Source organism: Acinonyx jubatus, chromosome B4 (genome assembly GCF_027475565.1).
Source record: "Acinonyx jubatus isolate Ajub_Pintada_27869175 chromosome B4, VMU_Ajub_asm_v1.0, whole genome shotgun sequence".
Taxonomy (NCBI): domain Eukaryota; kingdom Metazoa; phylum Chordata; class Mammalia; order Carnivora; family Felidae; genus Acinonyx; species Acinonyx jubatus.
The window spans coordinates 58,886,603-58,914,310 of NC_069387.1; the positions used below are offsets into that span (position 1 = coordinate 58,886,603).

Below are 27,708 nucleotides of genomic sequence, written 5' to 3' on the forward strand. Positions count from 1 at the left end.
GGAGCCCACCTAACCCTTGTTTAAACACCAGTCATTTTAACAGAAAATACTGACCTGTAGGTTTAAATAAAGCTTTCTCCGTCCTCTACTCAACACTCAGGGAAAAATGACAAGCCTAGAATTAGCATTTAACACTGGAATAACATGTTTCTTGTAGCATGTTATAAGCCTCCAGGTGAAGAAGCACAAGGAGACTCACCAAACATATGCCATATAACCATGACACTTCTGAGATGTAAGGAGACCAAGATGCTATTCAGGGGTAAACACCAATAACCCAGTAACTTTCCTTTCTTCTAAGTCTATGAAGTAATCTTTATGCTTCTCTTTCAATACGAAAAGCCAATGGACAGTACACTTTTTAGCAGAAAAAAAATGCAACATTATTTAAATGGGTAAATATAAATTTATACCTACTACCTAAAAGTTCTGCCTTTAAATGGTCAATGCATACACAAAATAATTTAAAGTAAAATATAAAATAAAAACAACATTGTTTTTTGGGAAAGCACTGTATATGTTGCAAACTAATAGGAAATAGTTTATGTTAAACATTGCAAATCTCACCTAAATCCTGATAATTTTAATTTCTAAAAATCGTTAGTCATTAAATCAACTCTTTTCTAAAAGAATACTCCAATATTTTACATTTCAGAAATTTTAATAGTTTTTATTTGGCAAAGAGAAGCCTAAGAATTTTTTAAAAAACATTTCCAGAGGGAACATTGTTTACCATAAAATAAATTTGTGTGATTTGGGAGGACAAATTTCAAATGTATATTTTTGATATATGTGCCAATTTTACAATTAATACAAAAAAGATAAAGTCAGTTGAAATATTTTAAAAATGTAAAAACCAGTCCAGGCAACTATAACTATACAATCTTGCTGTAAAAGTACTTATATCAAATTCTGCCCAAAATATGTATGCAATATAGTAAATTTTAGTTCCTCAAGTCATTCTTCACTGCCGGCTGGCTTTGCCATTTTCTGTTGTCTCCATTCTGAAAAACAGAAGAGAAAAATGAGTTGCTAAAATAAAACATTCAATAATTGCCCATATTTTTTCTCCAACTTTCACACAAAATTAAACTGTTTATATATTCACAGGACAAAAGAACATCCGTCCTTTAGAAAAGGACTATAGTTAGGATTCTTCTGCTACTCTTACGTTCCTGGTTCCACAGACGGATGCACACTGAAGCTTAGAGGAAGTAAGTCCCCTTCCCAAGGTTTCATTTCAAAGGCTACTTTTTTCATGATACCTCTTCAAACTTAAAGCTAAGGAAAAAAACCTCTACCATTTAGTCAAAAATTTACTTCCTTTTCCCCTTTTCTAGTAAAGAAACTCCTTTACCAATACATTTTCAAGAGGTCTTCCAAAAAGGATATTAAAATAATCAGACTTGAGACTTGTTCAATTAAAGTCAATATTCCTAAAACTGTATTACTTAACAGGAAAGTTTTTCTCCCCCATTATTTTATACAGGTTCAGTGTTGTATATCAAGTGTTCCCCAATTTTCCCTCTATGATGCTTACTGAGCAATGAAATGCTCTAAGGAATATATATTTTCAAGGTTATGATCAACGTAATCAAGTCTTTTATAAGTACCAAGAACCGAAGGAAGTAGATTTTTTCTCTTTAGAGGTAACACATATCAACTCATTACATTAGTAATAAGAAATTACTGAACACGACAAACAAGCAACGTTTATTACTTTTAACTTAAAGCAATTCACAAAACCAATTTCTACAATAAATAATACAAACCCATTTTCCTCTTTAAGATGTTGATACAATTCAGCTCTGTTATTAACAGAGTTCAAACGTCCAGCAAACTCCTGATGTTTTCTGGAATTGGCAGTATTGATTCTATTACTCCACAGGGATAATAAGGACACTGGCCCTGGTGTTACAGTGTGAAAGAAGAGGAAAAAGGTGTAATAATTCATTACCTCAAAATTTACAAATTAAAAAAAAAATGTATTTGAGAGAGAGAGAGAGAGAGAGAGACAAAGCGTGAGCAGGGGAGGGGCAGAGAGAGAGGGAAACAGAAGGTCTGCAGTGGGCTCTGAACTGTCAGCACAGAGCCCGATGTGGGGCTTGAACCCATGAACCATGAGATCATGACCTGAGCCGCTCAGGCGGCCCCCAAATTTACAAATTAAAAAATTTTACCTTTAATTTACCATCGCTAATTTTATATCATTAAAGCAATATAATCTTTTCCTTATTCTAAATGTTTAGGGGTCCCCAAGACCAGCTACTAGTTTGGTGATTTGCTGGAAGGATTCAATTAACTAAGCCAAGTTATAGTCACAACCAAGAATCACTGCAGCAACACAATAAGGATACACAGCCAGATCAGTAAGAGCAAAAGATACACTAAGCAAAGGGCAAAAGAATCCACTTGCAGGCTTTCCATGCTCTCTCCCTAGAGTGAGGGGTAACCCCAAGTGCATACTCCCTCCAGCAGCAAACATGCAGCCATGGATATACAATATTTCTTCCAGGAAAGCCCATTTGAGACTCAGAGTCCTGGGTTTTTATTAAGAACTGGTCACAGGGGCGCCTGGGTGGCTCAGTCGGTTAAGCGGCCGACTTCAGCCAGGTCACGATCTCGCGGTCCGTGGGTTCGCGCCCCGCGTCGGGCTCTGGGCTGATGGCTCAGAGCCTGGAGCCTGCTTCCGATTCTGTGTCTCCCTCTCTCTCTGCCTTTCCCCCGTTCATGCTCTGTCTCTCTCTGTCTCAAAAATAAATAAAACGTTAAAAAAAAAAAAAATTAAAAAAAAAAAAAAAAAAAAAAAGAACTGGTCACAAATGCATCCTCTGCCAAACTACAATTACCAAAATTCCATACTCCTAGGCGGAAAGTAAGTGTTCACCTCAGATGTAAGACAAAATAACTTCATCATTTAGGGAATGTTTTAAAAGCCAAGTTGTCAGATGCCAAACAAGGGCCAAACTTGCAAGCAGGCTTTGTTAAAGATAACAGCTTCAAGCTTGCTATGTTATCTCTTCAGCACAGTATGAAAAGAGAAAGCACTGGCACAGCTAAAACAATTTTGAAAAGTAGAAAAAAGAAGACTTACTACCTCATTTTAAGATTCTGCTTATAGTGATCATGACAGTATTGTATTGGCAAAACAACAGATACATAGATCAATGGAACATTAAAAAAACAAAAACGGGTGCCTGGGTGGCTCAGTCAGTTAAGCATCTGACTTCAGCTCAGGTTATGATCTCACAGTTCATGAGTTCAAGCCCCACGTCGGGCTCTGTGCTGACAGCTCAGAGCCTGGTCCCTGCTTCAGATTCTGTGTCTCCCTCTATCTCTGCCCCTCCTCCTCCTCTCTCTCTCTCTTAAAAATAAATAAAATTAAAACAATTAAAGCAAAAACAGAAATAGACTTCCACGTATCAAATTAATTGATTTCTGATAAAGATACAAAGGCAATTCAATGAAGAAAAAACAGTCTTGTCAACAAATGCTGCCAGAACAATTGGGACACTGCATACACACAAAAAAGGGAACACTGACTCATATCTTCTACCATATGGAAAAAATAAAAAAATGAACTCAAAATGGTTCATGGCCTAAATGTAAAATCTAAGTACAGAACTTATAAAAGAATATGTAGGAAAAAACCTCTGTGAGTTTGGGCAATGCAAAGATTTCTTATAGATAACACCAAAAGTACAACTATAAAAAAAGTTTTGATATATTGGACCTCATCGAAATTAGAAACTTCTGTTCTGCAAGTCACTGTTAGAAACACAAACCAGACTGGGAGAAAACATTTGCAAACCACATATCCAACAAAGCATTTATATCCGGAAAAAATAAAGAATTCTCAAAATCTAAGAAAAAAACTCTTGAAACAGTCCAATTTAGATATAACTACAATACCTGAATGAACCTTCTAGTAGAAAATATATACAGATGGAAAATAAGCAAATGAAAAAAAGCTTACCATCATCAGTCATGAGGGAAACAGAAATTAAACCCACACTGAAAAACTACTTTATACCTGTCAGAGAGGAAAAAAATCCAGCAAGTACTGTTGGGGATACAGAACCACCAGAACTCTCACTAATTTCTGGTGCACAATGATCAGCCAGTTTGGAAAAATGAGATTCTAATAAAGCTAGTCACATACAATGGAATAAAAAAAACTATTGACAAACACACAACACAGATGAATCGCAAATGCATTATGCTTTATCAAATAAGTCCACCTCAAAAGGCAGTATACTTTAAGATTTCACTTTAAATGGCATTCTGAAAAAGGCAAGATCATAGGAAGGAAAACACATCAACCATTATGAGGGACTGGGGACAAGGGAAGTATAGGGTGCTTACAAAGGAGCAGTACTAGAGAATCTCTGGGGGTGACAGAACGGTTTTATACCGTGACTGTGGTGCAATTGATATACAACTATATACATTGTCTACATTCACAGAATTGCACAACAAAAAAAGTTAAAATTACTGCATATACATTTTCCAAAACTGAATGAACAAAAATACTTTTTCTCACTATAAAACTAATACATGTTCATTAGTTAAAATTTAGACAACATATAAAGGAGAAAATAAAATCATCCATAATACCACTGCTCTAACACCTATAAATGTTCTAGTTTTTTTTCAATGGCAATCTATATCAATAAAACTACACTTCGGTTTTTCTGCTATTGCATTGTACAAAAAGCTGAACAGATTTTCATCCAATCCAGAAAGCATGTTTGGAATAGCCCAACCTTATATGTATCAGGCACAAAATTCACTTTGGACAGTCCTGGGAAGTCATTTTCCAAAACAGATGAAACTGAAGTATATAATAAAAGGCCTGTATAAGCTGCTGCTCAAAAGAGACATGGTTTCTGTTTGAAACCAAGTTGCTTTTCATCTGCACCACTCTATATAGTGTTTCCAGTGTGTGAAGCATCAGGGATCTATTTAATTTAAAGTGACAAGCAAGTGTATGTGTGGATATGAACTTTTTTTTTTTAAACAAAATGGAGATAATGGTATATATGGTTTTGTAGCCTGTTTTTTTTTCTTTACCTCATTCATTCATTTATTCATTCAACAAATAATAATTGAACTTCTACTATGGGCCAGGACTGCATTGAGTGGTAGTGATATTAAGAGTAAATTTTTAAAAACCCCAGCATTGAGGCACTTGGCTAGCTTTGTTGGTAGAGCATGAGCTTTTTTTTTTTTTGAGAGAGAGATCGTGAGCAGGAGAAGGGCAGACTGAGAGGTAGACACAGAATCCGAAGCAGGCTCCAGGCTCTGAGCTGTCAGCACAGATCCTGACGCAGGGCTCAAACCTATGAACCACGAGATTGTGACCTGAGCCAAAGTCAGAAGCTCAACTGACTGAGGCCACCCAGGTACCCCAGTAGAGCATGAGACTTTTGAGCTCGGGGTCATAAGTTCAATCTCCAGGCTGGATATGGAGCCTACTTAAAAAATAAAAAGCCCATCCTTTAAAATGTTTCCAATTAGTAGCTGAGGCAAGATGTCAATAAGCAATGTCAATGCAGGACTCTAAGTGCTACTCCAGTGTAATCCTGGGGTGCAATGGAAGCACCTAACTTAATTGTGAACAGAGATCAAGGAAGTCCTTCCTGAAAAAAGACTTGCTTAAGCTGAAATCTGAATGATACACATTAGCAAGAGGGAACAGTGGGCATTTGTAGCAATAATTATTCTTGGGCTATATAAATTCTGCCCTATGGACATACCATCATTTAGTTATTTTCTTCCTAACAGTGTTTTGGTTGCTTGCAACTTTTTGCCACTAATAAATAATTTTTGGAGTTCTATTTTACAAGCAACATTAATGCATTGTTTAGATTAAACCTAAATTTCTCATCCTAATCAACAGTGGCATATTTTGGCCTATGAAAAATAGAACAATTTATCAATACATTTATTTACTTTCCAGGAACCCTGGCAAATGCTTGAAAGCAAATATGATAAGATCGCTCTTATCTCTGGCTCCAAAGAAATCAGTGAAAGGAGAATATTTTACATGTATCACTATATATATAGCGTGTGTATATATATACACATACATACATACACACACATACACACACTGTCTCTCTCTCTCTCTCTCTCTCTCCCCCCCCCCCCCCCAGAAGGAGTATATAAAAACAAACAAGGCTTCTCTCTAGGATGAAATGCCAATAAGTGCAATATGGCCAGCCCCTGGGTCTTATTGCTTAGGAGAGGCATAGTGGCAAGAAACCAAACAATCCTTTTATCTATTTGCCATTTATCCTAAAAGGCCTAAATCTAGTTTATCTTCAAGACACCTAAAGCCTACAATAATTTCAGGAGCTCCCAAACCCAATTCACAGCTCTGCTACCCAAAATTCCTTCAAGAAGAAATGAAGCATTTCAGTCTATAAATAAGAGATAAAATGAAATGAAAACATTATGAGGTTTTTTTTACAGTGAAAGTAGTATTTATAATACCTTTACTGAAACTCACTGACACCACTTTATAGATGGGTAATGTAAGAGCTTTCCTTAAGTTCAGTAAGCAGTTTAGGGAAAAGAAATCGGTCTTCATTAAACCCAGCACACTTAGTATAGAGTCAGGAACATAAATGAATTCAAGTTTACAGAATTAAAATTTCTTAAAACACAGACTTTGTAGTGAAAGTGCTTATTTTCCACAGGCTTCATTAATGAAGGTATGACACTACTTTTTCATTAATGTCAAGAAATAAATTCACTGCCTGCATTTTCCAAGGCTGTAAACAGAACCTCCTCAACAACATCCGGGAACAGTTAGTAGCTCTTCCTCATATAGGCAACAACATTAAATGACACCGCAGAAAACAGAACTAAACTGGAAAACTGTTTACAAACACAGCTACCCCCATAGCTCTACCCTACCTTTTGATTTTTCTACTGGTGGAGCTTCATCCATCTCCACAAGGGGCTTTTTGTTTGGAGGTTCTGGGGAATCGGGTGAATCTTTAATGATCTCAGCTTCAGCCAACTCTTCTTTTCCACGTTCCAAGATTCCTTTTAATCTGTTAGAGGGACACACAATAAAATCTAAAGTTTAAATTTTACTGGTTTTATTATTTCTTATGTTTTTTTAATTTTTTAATGTTTATTCATTTTTTTAAGAGACGAGAGAGAGCGCAAGCAGGGGAGGGACAAGAGAGAGAGGGAGACACAGAATCTGAAGCAGGCTCCAGGCTCTGAACTGTCAGCACAGAACCCGATGCAGGGCTCGAACTCACGAACCACGAGATCATGACCTGAGCTGAAGTCGGATGCTTAACCGACTGAGCCACCCAGACAGACGCTCCATAGTTTAAATTTTTAGAACTCTAAACGGCTCAATAATTAGACTTTGTATATTGCTTTTAGTAAAAGATAGCTGCTCTCACAAAGTAAACCCAGAAACTAATGAAAATACAAATCTCAACCTAAAATCAGGTAAGAGAACTGACTGAATTAAACACACATTTCCCTTTTTCTTCATCATCATAATTTAATAATTCAGTAATATAGTTGGCTGTAAAATATGAAAAAATGGGAGAAAATTTAGGAAGTTAAAATTAAAGAGGTCAGAAATATGATCTTTGGAAGAAATGTCAGTTTTAATTTTTACAAATATGGACAAAATACTCTTTCAAATTACAAATAAGATTAAAAAATGTACTATTTGTGCCCTAATTTATGTGCTGTGGAAATGTATTTACATTCCACAAATTAAGAACTTAACTCCAAGCTCATTTTGAGTTTCATCAGAGAACAGAAAGGGGCGCCTGGGTGGCGCAGTCGGTTAAGCGTCCGGCTTCAGCCAGGTCACGATCTCGCGGTCCGTGAGTTCGAGCCCCGCATCAGGCTCTGGGCTGATGGCTCAGAGCCTGGAGCCTGTTTCCGATTCTGTGTCTCCCTCTCTCTCTGCCCCTCCCCCATTCATGCTCTGTCTCTGTCCCAAAAATAAATAAACGTTGGAAAAAAAAAAATTAAAAAAAAAAAAAAAAGAGAACAGAAACACTTTCAACATATATAAAGATTGGTGGTGTCTGAAAGAGAATATTTCCCCCCACTCTTCTTAAAGTGAGCTGATTCTGTTTCAGAAGTTCAGTAGCCCTAAGAAAGAAATGAACTTCTACTGTCAAAGAGAATAAAATGTTCTACTTATTTTTGGATGAAATGATAGGATTTCTAGAATTAGCTTCAAAATATTCCCATGTGGGAGGCATAGTGGTGGTGCTGGTGAGGTGAGTGGTTGTGGACAGATATGAAATGAGATCTGCCATGAACTGTTAAAAATAAATGAGTAGCTACTTGTTCTGTTACTGTATATGTTTGAAATTTTCCACAGTAAACTGTTTTGTTTCTAAGGACCTTACTAACATTGCCATTATAATATTTACCTGGTTTTTTGCTGATTACTGGCAAAGAGGTAGAAGACAAAGCCAGCTGAAATGTTATGATTCTTTCATTTCAAAGACTTTCCTACTTTTTATGATATAACCGTACAAATCACAAACTAAGGAAAGAGTGTATTACTGAGGAAGGGTTTCAGAAGTAAGACTATGTTCTTCCTCTGTGCTCCCAAGGATATCCTGTGCCTATTTTTATAGCAGCTCTTCCACCCTTTGCTGTAACCCATGACCTACATGCCTGTCTCTATCACAACCACTGTACGTTCTTCCAGGGCAAGAATCTAATACCAAATGCCTGACACATCACAGGCACTCAGTATTTATTGAACAAATGAAACCATGTCTTTGATATTCATAACGCATAAAGCAAATACTGATATCAAATATAGTATGTTATGATTTGCAGAAGTTCGTTAAAAAATTCAACACTACCTTTGCCCCTAAGAGCAAAAAAACAAAAAACAAACAAAAAAATCCCTGTAATTCTTAAGCCCAGGATATTTCAGATTTTAAGAATGAAAAAACTATAGTTAGATAATGAAACAAATACACATTAACTGAACTACTATTACATGAATGTTTGAATGTGCTACATGCAGCATGTGATGTGCCAAAAGGCACCACGGTCCTACATTATCAACAAGTCACCTCTCCGAATCTTGCCAAGATTTCTCCTGTTCATAATCTTTCACTGCTTTCTCTGATTTGTCCTCTTTGTCCTCTCTCTTTCTTCCTCGTTTCTTTCGTTCTTCTTCTTCTGGGGGTTTGCTTCTACATGCCATCAGACATTCCAATACTCTTTGATGTTTCTCTGAGTTGTTGATATGAGCTCTGACAAGGGTTTCTAACTCATTCCACATGATACGGTACTGTTCATCTCTGAAGTAAAGATTGGAAATGACGTTTTTAGAAATACTCTTTAAATAATATTGAAGTGTCACTTGCTACTGGTAAAATAAAGTAAAAGGAATCATTAAACACAGACTCTTTCTTCTTAGTGGTGTAATTGTAAGTTATAATGTATCCGATTCTGCTATTTTAGATTTTATATCATTTCATCTCAATCATATACATATGAACACTTATGTATACACACACACACACACACACACACACATATATATACCTTCAATTATATAAATTACAATATGAAATAAGTTAGCTTAAAAAACAGTCTGCATCAAGTAAATGTGATATATAGAGAAAGCAAGGGAAAAAAGCTACCTTTTAGGCCCTTTTCCTCTCGTACCAACTGTGGAAATAGGTAGAGGATCATTTTTTCTTTCCATATCAACTAAGTTGTATATTGTTTTTTGACAGTTTAACACATCTTCTTCTGTCAAAGATTCTTTCACAATAACACTGGCTAATGGAACTACCTGTTAGAATTTTTTTAAGAAATAAGAAGAAAATCTGTCTTGAAAAACAAATATCAAAGCATCTAGGGAGAACTTCAATTGATTTTAAACATCACCATAGTGAGATAACCTATATTCATCATTTCAATTTTCTATTACTAATTCTTTAACTGTAGCAAACTCATATATTTCATTCTTTGCTTGAGAAATGATTATCTGTAAAAAACATATAACTAATCAAAAAGAAAGGTTGAAAACTATTTAATACTTACCGCTTGCATGTTAAAAATGGTGGTTTGTGAAATAATCATAGGCCAGTAACGGGTGTGTTTTTCTAACTGATCTTTTGCTCGTTCCAAAGGGATCTCAAGACTTCCATCGATTTTATATCTGGGGTCTAGAAAAGGAGTTAATCTGTTTTCCCTCATAAATTCACCAAAATCCTAATGATAACCAAATAAAATAAAATTAGAAACTATTTTCTTATGTTTCAGTATGGATTACATGTAATAGTCTTGCCCTGATGCCTTCTCTCCTGTGATACGCAACAAAGTATTTTCTCTAACATTTCCCTTACTAATTCTCCCCATCTTTTTGAACATGAAGTCTATCAGCCTTTATTACAATGGAGATGGAAGAAAGGCTCAAACATCAATGCATTCATGGTTCTTTCTACTTTTTAAAAACCAAGAATACTCATTTTTCTTCACTTCTATAATTTAACTCTTTTATATCATCTACAGATAAAGGAAGGAGTTAATCATCTTCAATACCAATGCTTATTTAAAAATTACCTTGACATAACATCAAAATGTTAACAGTGGTTATCTATGAATGATGGAATTATAGGTAATTTACAGCTATTGTATTTGATTAAAAAAAGATATCTATATTCTCTAAATTTTCTGCAAAGAATACTTATTTTCTCCTTATTAAAAAAGATATAAAAATAATAAAGAAAAGCCTAATCAAAAATAATTACCTATAGTCTATAACACTTCTGTGATTTACCAAGTACATTCCTATATATGAATCACATTTAATTTCCACCACCACCTCAAAGTAGACAACCATAAAGTACTAAATATATAAAAGAGGAGGGGAACTGAAAAATTAAAATGAGAATAGGATTTCTACCCAAAATAGACACAATTTCTTTGTATATATCTTTAAATAACAAAAATTTATTGTTATTTCAAAATAGCAATCCAAACATTGAACTGTTTTTATTTGCCATTAAGTTACTATAAGGTAAACTTCCACCTGAAATATTCAAGTCAATTTCCATTCTTTCCTATAATTCCAGGTGTCAATGCTACCCATATACTTCTCGATATACACTGAATACATAATGAAGACCACATAGTGATAAATAGTTCTTTTGAGCAAGTATTGCCGGAAAGTCACCTAATTAAAATAATAAGTCATGAACTTCTCCAAACCCCATTTTGTCACAGAGCTTAGCATGTAATAAGCATTTAATAAATATTTGCTGAATGGTGGCAGGCTCAAAACATAAAATTTATAAGTATTAGAATCTTACTGTGATCCGGTAGTCTGTAACTCTGCCTCCACATCCCTCACTAATTGAAGGTGGATCTTCTAGAATGGATCGAGAACTGCTAAGGACATGCAAAAAAATCTCTCCTCCATGGCTACTAAGCATATGACTAATGACTTTGGAACCTGACTTTCGTGGTTGCTCCAATAAAACAGAACGACCTGTCAAAAGCAAGATTACTCTATCAGTGATGAAGCTCATATAGGCTGTTATTTTTTTCCTCATTATTTATGTCTAGATTTTTCATTTTATTTATTAAACCTCATATTTTAAGCAGCATAGCTAATTCAGTATATCTGCATTTCAAGTCCTAAAAGTCTGAATTCTAGCCTTAGCTTTCTCTTGGTCACTCAAAGCTTACATAGTTGTACAGTTTTCCAAAGTAAGTATAGTGGTCTCTGGTACAATGTTTGGTTACATCCTTTATACATTACAAGTACATACAATCTTTCTCCTGGACATCAAGAAGAACAGTGAGACAACTGCTGGATAACTCTCTAGCTATCAAAGCTACACAACATTTGGGGGAGAAAGCAAAGTCTCAATGTACTTGCACAATACCTCCTTATCAGCACAGTTACCATAACTACTTTCTATTTCACATGACCAAAGGTTATTTAATCTACACGTTACACAGTCTTAAAATCAAATTTTGCTTAAATTTGACCCATCAGTGGTTTCAAACCTAGTCAATCAGAAGAATCAACTGGAGAAGGTATTAAGAATTTAAATTTAGCAAATGGACTCCAATTTTTTTTTTTTAATTTTCACACAAGGAAACCACAGACTTAAGAGTCATATAGGTAAGAATCATATGGCATAATACTGAAAATGCAATGTTTATTTATGATTAAGGTACAGTGTGCAAAAAGAGGTCTATATATACTTTGCAATTTAAAATTTAACAGGCCAGGATAAATAGTCTGTATTATTCTACCAAAAAAATCAACTTAGACTCTAACAGCCAAATTTTAAAATTAAAAATACTTAAAAATATTTAAATAAAACTTTTTATGACAATATGGAAAACATAAAGTTATCTTATTTTTTTAAAACATTAATAAAATTGCTAAAAGGGTATTTACAATTAGGTAACTTTAGAAGAGTTTTCGAAGATAAAACAGTTTTAGGTTATCTTAAAAGAGCTTTCCAGAGTACAGATTTTCACATTCCTTACTAATAACTTCACTTGCAATATTTTCAGCCCAAACAATTAAATGTTGAAAATTACCATTTAGAAGAAAATTAGTAAGGCAGGAGGAAGGTCTGCTATTTACGTCTACAGGTGAAATTCGATAAGCGCCAGTGCAATAGTGTAATTCTGAAATGGGAGAAAACACTGATTTGAAAGAATATAAAGGAATTATTTCCACAATTAAAAGAGGGGGAAAAATGTTCGTTGAGCCCCTAAAACAATGAAAAACATAAATTCAAAAATAAACTAATGATCCCTACATATACCCACTTTTAGAACCTCTTGATTTATCCTTTCCTTTTTCTTTTTTCCTTTCTTTTCTTCTTTTTTAAAGTTTATTTTGAGAGAGAGAGAGAGAGAGACCATGAGTTAGGGAGGGAAAGAGAGCAAGGGGAGACAGAGAATCCCAAGCAGGCTCCGCACTGCCAGTGCAGAGTCCAATGAGGGGCTCGAACTCACAAACCGTGAAACCACGACCTGAGCCGAAACCAAGAGTTGGACACTTCACCAACTGTGTCACCCAGGCACCCCTATTTCAATTTCCTTAAAATACCTACCAATGTTATTTGTCCTGGGTGTGCACCACTTTAATGTTATCGTTTCTTTAAACGAGCCTTCTCTACTGCTGCCACCTATGTGAGTATCACCTTTAAAAATAAGCCAGAGAGACATTACAAAATAGATCACAAACTTCAAATCATTTACTTAAGTAAGACTTCCAAAACAGTTTAAACTCTATAGGAGAAAACACCTCTGGGAGAACATCAATTCTATAAAGTATCCTAGAATAATACCAAAAGGAGTTTAGATATTTGCTCTGATTAAAACAAATATTCAATTATCTTCAAATTTCTCATTAATCATTTCAGTCACTGCACTGAAAGTCAACAGCAAAAATTTTTGTTTATTTTAATAATATACAACTGTTCTCCTCTGACACCATGAAATCGTAATATGGTCAAATACTCAAAGAAAGTGTCAGGAATCTAAAATGAGCTGAATCCTAATGAATTTATGAGGAGAACCATAAAATGAGGGATCTAGAAAATAAATATAAAAAGATGTAACAATGAGCATGTTTTGCTTCAATGGAGTCTATAGTAAAACAGAGGGAACAGATGTTAAGAAAATAATAATGAACAAGTGAGGACTATAAAGTTGACAATGCTTTGAAGGAGATGTGTACAGTACCATGAGCATCTATACACAGAGATCTGACCTAATCTACGACACCAGGGAAGGTTTCTTTGAGAAGTGAAAAAACTAGTTTCAGTTGTCAAAGGATAAGGAGAAATTAAAGAAATGAAGGAAAGAACATTTGAGCAAGGAAAGAACAGCAAATGTCAAGATACTGTGACAGGAAGGAGCACGAAGTTTCTGGCCTATGCACTGAAACAGGAGTACGTTGTGAGAGGAAAATGGAAAGGAGGACAGGCCAGGCAATGCAGGGACTGGTAAGACATTTAAACAGTTGGGTCTTTATCCAAAGGGTAACAAAAACAATAAAGGGTTTTAAGCTAAGGGGACATGGTCAGGATTAGCATTCTGAAAGCTATTCTAGCTCACAGGTCAAGAGGAGACACACCATTTTAAGGGGCTACTAAGGAATAGTAGATAAGAAAATAATAGGCTGGATCAGGGAGATAGTAATGGCAGTAGAGATGCAGTTGTATGAATGTATTTGGGAGACACTTAATAGGTAAAATCAAGAAAATGTGATGATGGCCTAGATATGAAGAATGATACAGAGATGTCTCAAAGATGACTGAGGTTTCTGCCTTAAACAACTGGGTAGACAATAGGGCCATTCACTAAGAGAGGGGACAGTAGAAGACCAGTTCAGGGGGCAGGCTCCTAAGTTGTTCTGGGAATGTTGAGTTATAGGTGCCGGAGAGACACCTAGCAGATATAATTAGGCAGTAGAGGATATAGGTCTACAGCTTACAGAAGCTATCTGAGCTAAAGCGTAAGCCTACTCATCCAAGTCCAGCTCTAATGTCATCTCTGTAAAGCTTGCCTAAGTCACGGAGGCATAATCACATGCAACCCTCGTGATCCCACAGGACCCTATTCATAGTGCTACTACAGCATTTACAAATGGTTCCCTTGTGTCACACAGACAACATGTCAATTACTATCTTAGAGAAATATTTTGTGTCACAAAGGATATTAACATTTTTTTGTTTTAAAATATTTTAAAAGTTGGTATTAACTCAGTTAGTGACATAAGTTCCACACACCATATTTTCAAAAACAAGTTCTTTACATTCCTTTGTTAAACATTAATACATCTGTTTATCTTAATAGTTTTTTTCACATTACAAATTTGCATTAGATTAATTTCAAGATTTCTTATACACTGAACAAATGTTACGACTGGTTGATGGATACTAACTTCAAAAAAGATGTATAAAACATTATCAAAGTTAACCATTTAATTCTCTGATAGCATCAACTTACAGAGAAAACATTAGAAAGGATTTAATCAAATGTCAAAACTTAAAGGCAATTTCACTGAATTTTTTTAGGAATGGATGGATTATTAGTTCATCTAATCCAGCATCTTTATTTTATTAAAGTGTGCAAACTCAAGTCTAGAAACATACAGATCTTGCTAGCTGGTGGCAAAGCTTTAGCTAAAACTCTGATCTACTAACTCCAGAGCCTTCTCCCAAGTTATGCTAATAGAGTTGCAGAACTCATGATATTGGTGATGAGACCTACTGACTCGAATAATTTTTCGAAGAAAACAACAAATTTAGATTTCAGAACAACTGATCTTTATGCAGGCAAGTTGGAACTCTATCACTCTTTCAAGTCAGTTCTTGTTCCTCTTGCTTTCCCAAGGTGATTTGCTTGCAAAAGAGAAACTATGACATGACTGTACCGGCTATCTCAGTATTTGTTCCAGGAGGCTAGTGTTTCCCAAAGTAAATTCTACGGAACACTAGTTCCATGGCCATTAGTAGACAGTATTGTGGAATAAGTGTGGAAAGAGGTGGACTACAACCAATCAGGTCTGTTTACTGACAAACTTCTGAAAGTTGTTAGTATGCTTTCATAGGTTAGATCTTACAAAATACAACTTTTCAATGTCCTTTTCTTACCACTTTTCAGGAAATCCACATGTGCATCTTTGTGATGAAGTAGTTCCACATCATAATTGGCAGATGTATTAGCGTGTTGTTCTTCCTTAAAGTAAAATTTAAAATAATTTAGTTTTATTTTCAAAATAATGAAGTTATTATTCACTTTGCTTTTTGCTTAAAGTGAGATAAAATATACCCAACAATAATTAGCTATAATATTGGGACAGTTTGCTCAGTAATCTATTTAAAGATGCAATAATTTTCCAACGCAATATGAACTCTATAAAACTACTAGCTATATAGAAGTAATAAAGTATTTAATGATTTTTCTTACATCAGAATTAACATAAATGACTCTTCCAGAATTTTAGAGTTTTTTTTCTCTAAATGCATTGTCTTGCCAATACATTTTATAAATACAACTGAAGTAGCTTATACAAACTCAAGGTGAAATAGTTGTTTAAAGGAGGAAATAGCATCTTTAAATACCTACAGGAAATTAGCAACACCAGTTATATAAAATAGTAAATACAGACTAATAAACAAGTTTAGTAACTTGTTTTCACTAAATAGTAAATAAGAACTTCAATAACATCAGTTTACAGGGAAAGGACAAAGATTGAAGAAAGGGTCACACCAGTCACACACAAATATGATCAAATTTAAAAAACAAGGTATCTGTCACCCTCAGAGTATTTTTCTTGTACCTCATGAAATTACACATATTAAAATATATTATGCTATTTTACTTGATAATTTCTGCATCCAAACCATTCTATTAGATAAGGCTACAATTTCTATTAAAGAGCCAGCCATTTTATAAGGAGGAAATTAATAATGAATAGATTATACTTCTCATGAAATTCAGTGTTCGTCATATGGCAGCAAAACAATGAAATTGGACTTAAAACTGTGCTTGTCCTAGACAACTTAATGATGACATAATGGAAATAAACAGGTACCAACAGATTCCTAAGAAAATCCATTAGTAAAATCATAAAACTTACATCTTTGGTTTTTCAGCTAGAGTATAATAAACTTTTTAAAAACTATGAGCTATTTTTTCTATAGTCAGGCCTATTAGTTACAAACACCTTCATACTAGATGAGCAAGAACAAAAATACAGGAAATAAAAGATCCACTAGGATGCACAAAGTAAAATCTAATAACATAACCATCAGGAAAAGAATCACAGAAAAAATAATCATTTAAGATAGAGATTGTATTTTGATGAAAATAATGAGAATATAATTAAAAACAAAAAGCTGATATATAGTACTCTTACGAGAAAGAAAACTACAGAATTTTGTTCTGTGATCCTTTTTGTTGCTTTTCACTATGTACTGACCTGGTCAAAGACACTGAATGTGGGCTAGCAAAACAGAAAATATGATATGGGGAGAAAAAGTTAAGGTCCAATCAAAATAAATAATACATGTCAAACAAATATTTAAAAAGCATACCAGAACTTTCAAACTAGCAAGAAAAAGTAATGCCTACCTTCATTGGAATATTTGTAATAGTAGTTGAAGCCAAGTCAAAATGTTGCTGTACCAAAATATTTAACTTGGTAGCAAGATGCCGTCCTGCACGAACACTATGAACTTCACTGGTTAAAACAGGGGATAACTACCAAAAAAAAAAATATATATATATATATATATGAAAAAAAAAAAACCAATGTTAATACATTGTGACCTGGTGTCAAATATTTTACTTCAGTCTATAAATATTAAATATTTTTAGTTTTTGGAATTTGGAAAAAGTAAAAAAGCCCATAAATTAACTATGATTATTATTTTAGCAAGAAATGTTCATGTATTTATTCATTCAACAGACAGGTACTAAGCAGACCTTACTACATTGTATGCCAGAAACTACATGAGCTATTAGAGGATACAGCAGTAAATAGGCAAAGTCCTTTTCCTCTTGACATTCAGAGTGCAAGTCTTCGATTCAAATATTTATTTTAACTTACAATTTTTACTTCTATTTATCTATATGCAAAATGGATTTGAAATGGCCCACAGAAATACTGTAGAAAATAAGTAATTTTATGGAGAGGAAAAACACCTACAGATAAAACTGCTTATTATAAAGAATATGGGAACTGCCACAAACATATTTCATCACGAATAAATGCGATCAGGCAGCCAAAAGTTACTTTATGGCAAGATAAAGTGTATGTATACATATATCTTATATATAATTTGTATATACTACCTATCATACTTATTATACCTATAACATCTGTCACAAATAAATGTTTAGTTATTACAAAGAAAGCCAACATACTGCCATGTTATCGAAAGAGGCAGAAAAAAGTTAACAGAAAAGGGGTTTACACTGGAAACCACCTAAAAACACAAAGAAAGAGCTAAAGACCTAAAAATACCAGTTAACTACAAAACATTCAGACTAAGGTAATACTTCACCTGTTTATATTAACTAAGGCTAAGAGAAAAAACAGAAAGTAAGAACATATGTGTTTAATTATATAAATATACACATCTATATTTCTAAACACAGACCACTGATGGGAGAATATTACATGATGCAAATCCATTTGAAAATCAACAGACCCATTTTTTCCTTTAAAATTGTTCAAATTTATTTAAAAAGTAAAAGCAAGATTAAAAGTTAGCTTTAGCTTTTTATCCTCTGGATAGGTAAAATTAATTTGTTATTAGAGTCTATTTTTGTTAAGAAGTGTATTACTCCTCTAATGAGGAAAAAAAGATTTTTATACAATAAAAAGTTATTAAAGCAAATGAAATCCATTACAGTAATTGAAATTTTAGCATCAATACACACTATGTACGGTTTTGCAACACATTTAATTAAACTTCAATAGGCAAGCAAAACAGAAAACACTTTAAAATCTACAATTATAACATGAAGAACCCAACTAGGTGTTTTGCCACAGAGATGGCTTTGCGAACTCTAAATATCTTCTTGGCAGAAAATGTTGGCAATGTGATTATTTTTATGCTAACCCTTCTCAGCATTTATTATTAATAAAGGACAATGATCTTTTCTTCCATTACTTCTGCACTTACCTCCTTTTTAGGACGATCAGACACAAGGCTGTCTTCACCAACTGCGTAAGTATGGATCAAGACCAGTTCACACTTCTGAATCTGCATGAGACTTAAAGAGAAACTTTTCACTTAGAATCTAAAAACACATAGTATGTAAAGAAACCAGGTAGGTAGACTATTAAGAGTTTAATATACTAAAACAGTGCATCTCTATAATCAGATACTACTGTTAACTAACACAAAAGCTAAATATTTAGAAAAACTGTATAATTGCTGTACTTGTATGGACATTTAGTAAATATATGAATTTAATTCAAATGCACATATGATACTTTCTTGTATGTTTGAAAAACAGAATAAAGGAAAATGTCCTATAATCAGGAAAATTTTCCATAGATAACTACCACAGAGAAAATGAATAGATTACACATTTGTTTCCCTTTTTTTTTTACTAATGATTTTTAAGGACAAAATCAGGCAATCCTAACCATTACCTATAAATGGTTATTTCTAAGAACATAGGATTTTCAATGCTAGAAGTCTTTTATTTTGAAAATGTTTTTAATTTTTGAAAAATTTTTATTTTGAAACTTCCAAACCTACAGAAAAGCTAAAGGAAAAGTACTATGCAATGAATACCCATACACCCTTAACCTAGATTCATTAACTGTTAGCTATTTTTGTTTTCCCTACATAAGTATCAAATAAACATTTTTTGACTAGTAGAGCCAGTAGAGAATTAAAGGGAATACTACCAATTACTATTGAAATTATTGGAGTAATTATAATGAAATACATGACTATAAAATGGAATATGTATTTCACTTATGATTATACTCACTGATCTGAATTTGCAGCAAGCTTGTTATGCTCGTGAATTGTTTCCTGGACACAGTCCTCAAGCATTCGCACATGACTATCACTGTGGCATAAAAAAGAACAAACTTAAATAAACAGTAAGAGAAAAAATTAAACACACTCTTTAGCTGTAGTATCTTGTGATAGGCACTTAAAATTACTTCAGTGAGGACGGTCTTCAGTATGCTCATTCACAATACCAAACAGCCAGCTGAAAAACTAGTGAGAAAAAGTCAGATTAACCCATATGATGACAATCTAAGCAGCTTTCACTGAAATGACTATTTAAGAACTGGATAAATACAGCTTCAGTATTAGGCCACCTGAGATATGCTTAACCGCTAACATGCTGTCCTGTTTTTTTAAGTAAAAACTGCAACAAGACATTAAAATTCCCTCAGTGAAAGAATTACTGTGATTAATGTCTCACCTTTTTGCATTAGTAATGCAAATTATTCGTCCTCTATTTCCAACACGTTCTGCATTTTCCATTAGTAGAGTACGAGCCTCATGTTGGTATTCTGTAATTTTACACAGGGTTTCCACTGCTGCAACGAGACCATGCAGAATGCTGCAGCATTCTGGATCTGCTCGTGGATTAGGAGGCCCAACAGCAGCTAATGCTGCCATTAGCTAAGTAAAAGGGAAAATAATTATGTTGACAAGAGTATGTACAAGTCAGACAAAGACATCACAGGAAAACTACAGACCAGCGTACCTTAAAAATATGGACACAAATATCCTCAACAAAATACTAGCAAACCAAATCCAGCAACATATGAAAAGAATTATACACCATGACAAAGTGGGACTTATCCCAGGAATGCAAAGTTGACTTAACATCCAAAAATCAATTAATGTCAATACCAACACAATTTTTAAAAATCACACGGTCATCTCCATAAACACAGAAAAAGCATTTCATAAAATCCAAGATCCTTTTATGATAAAAATACTCAACAAACTACAAATAGAAGGAAACTCCTCAAGCAGAAAATAGCATCTAAGAAAACCTACAGATAACACCATGCTTCATAGTAAAGCCTGTACATGTTCTCTCTAAGATTAGGAACAGAAGAAGGATGTCCACTCTCATCACTTCTATTTCACACTGTATTGGTGGGTCTAGCCAGGGCAATTAAGAAAAAGAAATAGAAGGAGCCAGAAGTAAAATTATCTCTATATCACAGATGACGTGATCTTGTATGTAGAAAGTCAAATGGAATCCACTAAAAAACTGTTAGAAATAATAAGTCCAGCAAGTTGCAGGATACATGATCAATACACAAACACAAATTGTATTGCTACACACTTGCAATGGACAATCCGAAAATAAAGGAAACAATTCTAATATAATAGCATCAAAAAAATAAAATACTTAGGAATAAAATCAACAAAAGAAATGCAAATTTTATACTCTTGAGAACTACAAAACATCACTGAAAGAAATTAAAGATCTAAATGATATAAAACATCCCATGTTCATGAGTTGGAAGACATAATATTGTTAAAATTGCAACATTACTCAAACTGAACTACAGATTAAACATAATCTGTGTCACAATCCCAGCCGACTGCTTTGTAGAAATGGACAAGGTGGTTCTAAAATTCATATGGAATTGCAAGGGACTGAAAATGACCGAAACAATCTTGAAAAGGAACAAAATGGAAGAACTTTGCTTTGTATATGCATAAAGACACTCTGGAATGAGCCATGAAAAACTAATAGTGGTGGAGATAAATAGTGATGTGCTAGTAAATCAGTTCCCCAAAGTGTGGGGAAAGCCCTAATCTGTAGTGTTTGCCAGTATCTATGGTTAAATAAAATATCCCCACCATGGGAGATGTCAAGATTCACTGAATGCAAAGTTGGTGTAAGCAGGGTCCAGCACACTCATTGAGACAGGGGATGAGTTGGAAAGTTTTCCCGTTTACTAACACAAACATGTATGTGGAAGTGTACATACGTACATGTGTATGTATGTAAATTTTACTTCTAAACTATATAGGTATTACCTATTCATAATAAGTAACCAGAAAACAAAGAAAAAAGACTGTGTATAAACGACTATATAAAGTCTCTGGTACATAGGAGAAGCTCCATAAAAAGTAGCTTTATAGGGGAGGGATTCTGTGGTCCTGAAGAAAGAAGCAGAAAGCAAGTTTAACTTTTAAGGTCAGACAGAGATGGGTTAAAACTCTGGCTCTGCCTTTTAATGCTGTGTGACCCTGGTCAATTCCTCCTAACCTAAAAGTGAAAATACTAATATAACCTGTCCCACATTAGTATAATACTTGCAAACTTGATTTAATTTAGCCAACAAAAATCAGACCCAAACTCCTGAAATCTGACAATTTTTGGTGATAAAATTTAAGATGTGTAGGATAGAGTTATGTGCTATAACAGAAAGAGCCCTGGACCCAGGTATAGAAGTCAAACAACATATAGCCCCTGTGGGCTCCATTCCTGCACCTGCACAATGAAGGAGTCGAAGCAAACGACATCTAAAATCCTTCTAGCCCCCAAATTTGTCTTTGATCTCTTCCACTTGTTACTCATGATTGTTGACAATAACTAGGGAAAGGTGTGACATGGATAACCAAAGCTAAACATTAAATGTGTTAACACAGGCAAGCTTATATATAATTTATACAACATGTCAATTGTTTCATATAATCTTAAACACCAGTGAGCTGCTATACAGTTGCCTTCCGAACTAGACTGGAGTTTCCCCTTCTGTTCACGACTTAAAAACAATCAGTGTGATACAATGTGCCTTCACATTCAGAAAGCAGAGAGAAGTAGCAATTCTCTTATCATTGGTATATGTGCCATTATGAGATGCACAACTTTTACTGCACTGCAGAGGTGAAGTAAGGAAAACCTATGCCAATTTGTACTGATTTTTTTTTCATACACAACAGAGAGACTTCAAGCTTCTTTCACAGTACCTCTTGAAAGAAGTAAAGCAAAACACATGCCATTTCAAAAAGAAAATGCAAGGAGAATGTACAGAATCCTTAATATTACTTTTTCAAGTTAAAAAAAAAAGAATAAAGAACATTCTGGAGTGATATAAATGCAAAGCCAAACCAATAAAAGCCTGCTGCTTGAGTGAGTTACCTCAAAAGAATAAAAGGTTAGATATGTTTACATACATGATGATACTAATCACAACATTTTAAGACCAAACACTGGGATAAACACATTTTCTTTAAAAATGTTCCGTTTAAAACACATTTACAACATGAGATTATCTCCACTGAAGACCATCCATTAACAAAGAATTTTAACATGAAATAATTCAAACAATGTATTCAAAAATTTCACTAATGTCTGTCTCTCAGATACATCTTCATCAGTAAAAAAACCAGTAAACTGAAGTCTTCCATCCAACCAACAATAGCAAAGAACATAAGCTACCACAAACCCAATATCCTTAGACAAATAATGTTTAAGAAGCACCAGGCCTATTAAGCGGCCAGCTAAAACTGGAGCAAAAGACTGCTCCAAGAAGTTTTTCAAGACAAAAAAACGAAGCTGTTACATTTCTGATCAAAATATTGGGAAGTTTTGTAGAAACATGAGGAAAAGCAGCAACAGATATACATAAAATTGAGCAATTAAGAAGGAAATGATAAATTGTAAAAATAAACAAAGAGTCACACAAGAAAGGAAATAATATGTAAGACAAATCATTATGTTTCAGACCTTAAACTTATACAGTGCTATGATACCTCAATAAAACCTAAAAAGAGAGAGAAAGGAAATAACCACATATACTACTTAGCTTAGCAGTAACACTTTATATAGATATTATAATGCAAATATGCAATTTTGAATTAACAAAAATTCTGACATAACAACACTGAGAAAATGAAGGAACGGCAGAAGGGAGGTAGAGGGGCATGGGTGGCAGAGAATATAAAAGTTAATTTCTCACTAACAATAATGATAAGAAAATAAAGTTTAAATTGAGAATTCTATCAATAGCAGTAAAAATTTGTTATTTTGAAATACGGAAGTAAATACTAGATGAGTTAGAGTTGAAAGTTTGCTTCTAGGAATTGGGGAAAGACTGGAATGAAGATAGCTGGCTTTCCTTTAGTAGTAGTTGTTTTAAAACTATGTGCAAATACTATAGTGATAAAAAAAAAATCTTTTAAATCATCTTTCAAGAAAGTATTACCACATTCAGATAATTTTCAAAAATGGCCACAGCTCAAAACCTAACCATACCTCCTGCAAATTTTGGTCTTCTTGAGTCCAAGAATTTAAAACATGTGCTCCAGAGTCACTCACAATGAAATTCACCTGATAGATTTCAAAGACAGAATTAGTATTCACATCCAATTCCACTGAAATCACATCATATTTAAAATAATATGCAGTTCCTAGAACTGGTTTGCTGATTCATTCATTCACTTTATAGTTCTAGAATGCCTAGTATCTGCCAGGTGCTATCCTCGGCACTGGGGATTTGGAAATACAGTGATGAATGAAAGTTGTATCACTCACAATGTGGGGAAAGTCAGGGGTTTGTGGGTAGTGGTAAGACAGAGGGCAGTATGGGAAGAATACAAACAAACAAATGCACAAGATTATTTCAGTGAGTGACAAATGCTATGAAAAAGAAATTGGTTAGCTACTTTAGGTTGGGTGGTCTATAGTGGCAATTGGGGGGAATCCAAAATGACCAAAAGAAAACAGCCATAAATAGAGCTGGGGATAGAGAATTCCTGGTACAGCAAACGCAAAGGCCTCAAAAGGATGAAAAGGTCAGAACAGGAAAAGGGGTCGGGGGAAAGCTCAGGGAAATAAGCAGTAGCCATATCACAAAAGGCATTGAAAGTCAAAATAGTGCATTTGGACTTCAATGCAAACCAAAAAAATACTATCACAGAAGATGATAATGTTAGTAAGGATATATTAGAAAATACATAAAATGACGAATGTTCTTTTGGAGGAGGGTGAGATTCTTTCTTTCCTCTGGACTATATCATCTAATCCATGATCTTTTTTCCTACCATCCATGAAATACTAGTTTTGCACCCCTAATAAATGTGATAAGTAGCCTTCTCTCCTAAGCCTTACCTGACAGGGACATTTTACTAGCCACTTCAGTTACATTATCTCATTGAAATCTTACATCATAGGAAGTAGGTGTTATGCTTACATGGGAAGAACCAGACTTGGAGAAATTAAGCAATATGATCAAGGTCACACTGTGGTAGCTGATGAAGCCAGAATTTGAACCAAAGCCTGCACCCTAAATGACTAGTTATCCTCCCTTTCGTATTTTTTTACCCTACATAATGCACAATTTACTGAAGGACTAAAAACAACTTACATTTAATTTGGAATATATCTGAATATATAGATTCTCTATGTTCAGCCTTACTGTTACTGCCCTGCCTGTGCCAGTCTAAGAACTGGCTAGGTCCCAGCCTAGGCTGCTCCAAATGAGACAAAGCAAATCATCCACTTGTGGCTAACCAAATGACTCCCAAAATAAAATAGCTGAAATGATGAAACCTGAAGGTAATTTTCATATCTGGAATCTATCAATCTTCAATCTCTCCTCTTGTGGATAAAAACAAATTCCTCTTAGCATTCTTAAGAGCATTTCTTTCTAACAGCCAAATCCTGCAGCAGTTTAGTGTGCATTCACTAACACTATGAGCAGCCAGCCTGTTTAGGTTCAAATTCTGGTTCTGTGTCTAACTAGCTGTGTGACTCAGGACAACTTTCCTGTCTTTACCTCAGTTTCTACATCTCCAACATGGCAATAATAAACACGGCTGATATTCACATCGTACACACCAACACAATCTGACATTGCCCACAGCCCACATCCTTTCTGCTTAGGCCAGCAATAGCTCTCAATGGTCAGTGCCTGTTCTATTCGGGTTATTATATACTTCGAATATTGTCCCAGTAATTAGAGTAGCTACCTTATAGGACTGTTGTGAGAATTAATGGAGTTAATAAATATGAAATACTTTGGATATGACTGGTATGTGTAAACGCACCATAACTGTTAGCTGTTATGATGGTTATTGGCCCCAATTAAACATACATAACATATTAACTGCAAAGAAGAGTTCTAAATACCACATTTTTAAAGTAGTAAACAGTTTCAAGTTAAATCTATAGTAAATTCTTATATTAAAAAATGTAACAGGCAGTTAAGTCCATCCCCCCAAATCATGATTTTTCTTGTACTTCACACTCACCAGCTTTTTGAAAGGAAATATATCATACATTATTCTACAATATTCCATGGAAGATTCTACTGAGCAAGTCCACAAGGATTTAGATATGGGGGCCAAAGGGATGATTCCTTGGGTCCTATTCTTCACCAGCATATCAAACTCGACATGCTGTCTGCATGATTCTGCCATGTAAGGGCAGTGATCTACAACAAATACTGTTTTATGAGATTCAGAAAAAATCTTCATTTTGTTTTAACCTGTAAGGGATAAAATATATTAGCCAAATGTCTTATACATGACATTTAATATCCTTAAATTGTTCCTAATTAGTGTCTCTTCCTCAAAAAGATTTGGTAGGGTACATGAATAATCAGTATTCAAAGAAATTTATCCAACAAGATTTAATGAGGTCATGACTAGAAAGTAGCTATCAATTCGAGGGATAAGCTACACCATATTAAGCTGTCACTCTATCAGTCACAGGCAAAATTACAGTCCATACAAAATTTTGCTTTTTGAATGAACTTAAAATTGTCAGGAAAAAATGCTTACAAATAACTGTGGTCGATTGCCTTCCATAATACCAAACATAACAAATGATAAATCCTCTTCAAATACACTTCTAATGATTCTTCCTAATTGACATCACACACAAACCCCCAAACTAACCCAAGTCAGTAGTTTTGGGCTTCCCTCCAAAAAGTCTTAAGACTTCTGAAAAAGGATGAGGGGAGCCAGAATTAACAGGAAAGGGGAGTGACAGCAAAAGGAAAGCCCCAAATATAAAAAACATCTCCTACGACAACTGCATATCGGGTCTTCTCATTAGGATAAAGACCCCAAATTCAAACTCTTCCCCCTTAGTATTTGAAACACCATGGTAATTTACCATGTAGAACAGAAAACTTAGTTGCTACCATTCACAGAGCTGGAGAGGAGAAACTTTTAAACTTTTTCTTATAAAAACTCCCTTGCTTCGCTAAATAAAACCTTATACTGAATAGACAATCCACATTCAAAAAGCACATGGTAAGCAAAGTGTTCATCAAACCGAACTGACTTTTTACGATCTAGCTATTTTCTTCTGCTTTCAAACACATTTCCCCTTCATGCAAACTCTTCTTTGAGAAACCTAGTCACATTCTGCTGGAGAGTGGGGGGTGGAAAGTACAAGGTGAGTGAATAGGGAAGACCTCAGGATCGAGGTTTGCTTACTTTCGTGCCTGGTCCTGCAGTGAAAACGAACAGAGGCTATGGACCACAGCCTCTCTGGAAAAGGCTGCTGGCTGGGTGGGGAGGGTCAGCGCACAGTCAGGAGTGTCTGGTACCAAAGACAGGGAACTATGCTTTCCCCGCTCATCTCCTAGCACACCGGTCCTTCCCAGGCTTCCTAAATGCAAGAGCGCGCGCGCGTGCGCGTGAACACAAACACTCACACACTCGGACTCGCGCGTGCGCAAAGCCCTCTTCCACAGCCCCGCCAAGCTGCCCTTCCCCCTCGGTGGGCCAGACGCCCAGCTCGCAGAACAGGAAGAGGGCGGAGCCAAGAAAAAAATGCCTCCGACGCTCAAGATTTTCTACCGGCTGATTTTCCCAATAACCCACTAGGAAGATTGATCCGGGCGACCATAGAGACTCCACAACAGCGAAGTACCAACCACACCACCGCCTAAGCCAGCCACGCTCTCTTAACGCAAGGCCCTCCCACCCGGCCTCCACCCGGCCTCCCTTTCTCGGTTTCTCCACCCAGGCCGGCTTCCCCTGTCAAAACTCGCGACACTTTGCGAGAAGCCAAGCGAAAGCCTGAGTAGATTAATAGGGAGGGACGTAGAAGGGAACCGCCTCCACCTCTCGCGCATGTCTGCAAAGACCCGCAAATAAATCTCTGGCTTTGCCCCCACCGTAACGTGAGGAAGGAAATCTCGCGAGGTTTGGGTCCTCTGAGCGT

At 35.1% G+C, this 27,708-nt stretch overlaps 1 protein-coding gene across 3 annotated transcripts; it reads right to left on the reverse strand.

Annotated features, from left to right (window-relative positions):
- Window positions 1–642: 642 nt before the first annotated feature.
- On the reverse strand, window positions 643–27,516 carry INTS13 (integrator complex subunit 13). Of its 3 annotated transcripts, none has more exons than XM_053226058.1 (18): window positions 27,366–27,516; window positions 26,976–27,150; window positions 25,782–26,017; window positions 23,785–23,859; window positions 19,975–20,177; window positions 19,528–19,608; window positions 18,705–18,795; window positions 17,146–17,274; window positions 15,663–15,747; window positions 13,113–13,202; window positions 12,592–12,681; window positions 11,343–11,521; window positions 10,072–10,242; window positions 9,666–9,820; window positions 9,090–9,320; window positions 6,925–7,064; window positions 1,773–1,908; window positions 643–1,004 (listed from the first exon to the last, which is right to left on the reverse strand). In XM_053226058.1, the coding sequence occupies exons 3-18, from the start codon at window positions 26,004–26,006 to the stop codon at window positions 965–967; spliced, it is 2,121 nt and encodes a 706-aa protein (XP_053082033.1). In that variant the 5' UTR covers window positions 26,007–26,017; window positions 26,976–27,150; window positions 27,366–27,516; the 3' UTR covers window positions 643–964. The 3 variants fall into 3 exon arrangements, with proteins under 3 accessions (XP_053082033.1, XP_026891592.1, XP_014920687.1); XM_027035791.2 differs by having other exon boundaries at window positions 12,592–12,699; window positions 27,366–27,513; XM_015065201.3 differs by having other exon boundaries at window positions 26,976–27,500.
- Window positions 27,517–27,708: the final 192 nt, after the last annotated feature.

Bases quoted from the DNA above. Each gene is read 5' to 3' on its own strand.
- INTS13 (XM_027035791.2), bottom strand. From the start codon at position 26,006: ATGAAGATTTTTTCTGAATCTCATAAAACAGTATTTGTTGTAGATCAC. The intron at 20,178-23,784 runs GTATGGTTAGGT...CCTTTTACTTAG, and splicing joins AAGACCAAAATTTGCAGGAG to CTAATGGCAGCATTAGCTGC. The intron at 7,065-9,089 runs GTGACTTGTTGA...TCCCTCTAACAG, and splicing joins TCTTGGCAAGATTCGGAGAG to ATTAAAAGGAATCTTGGAAC.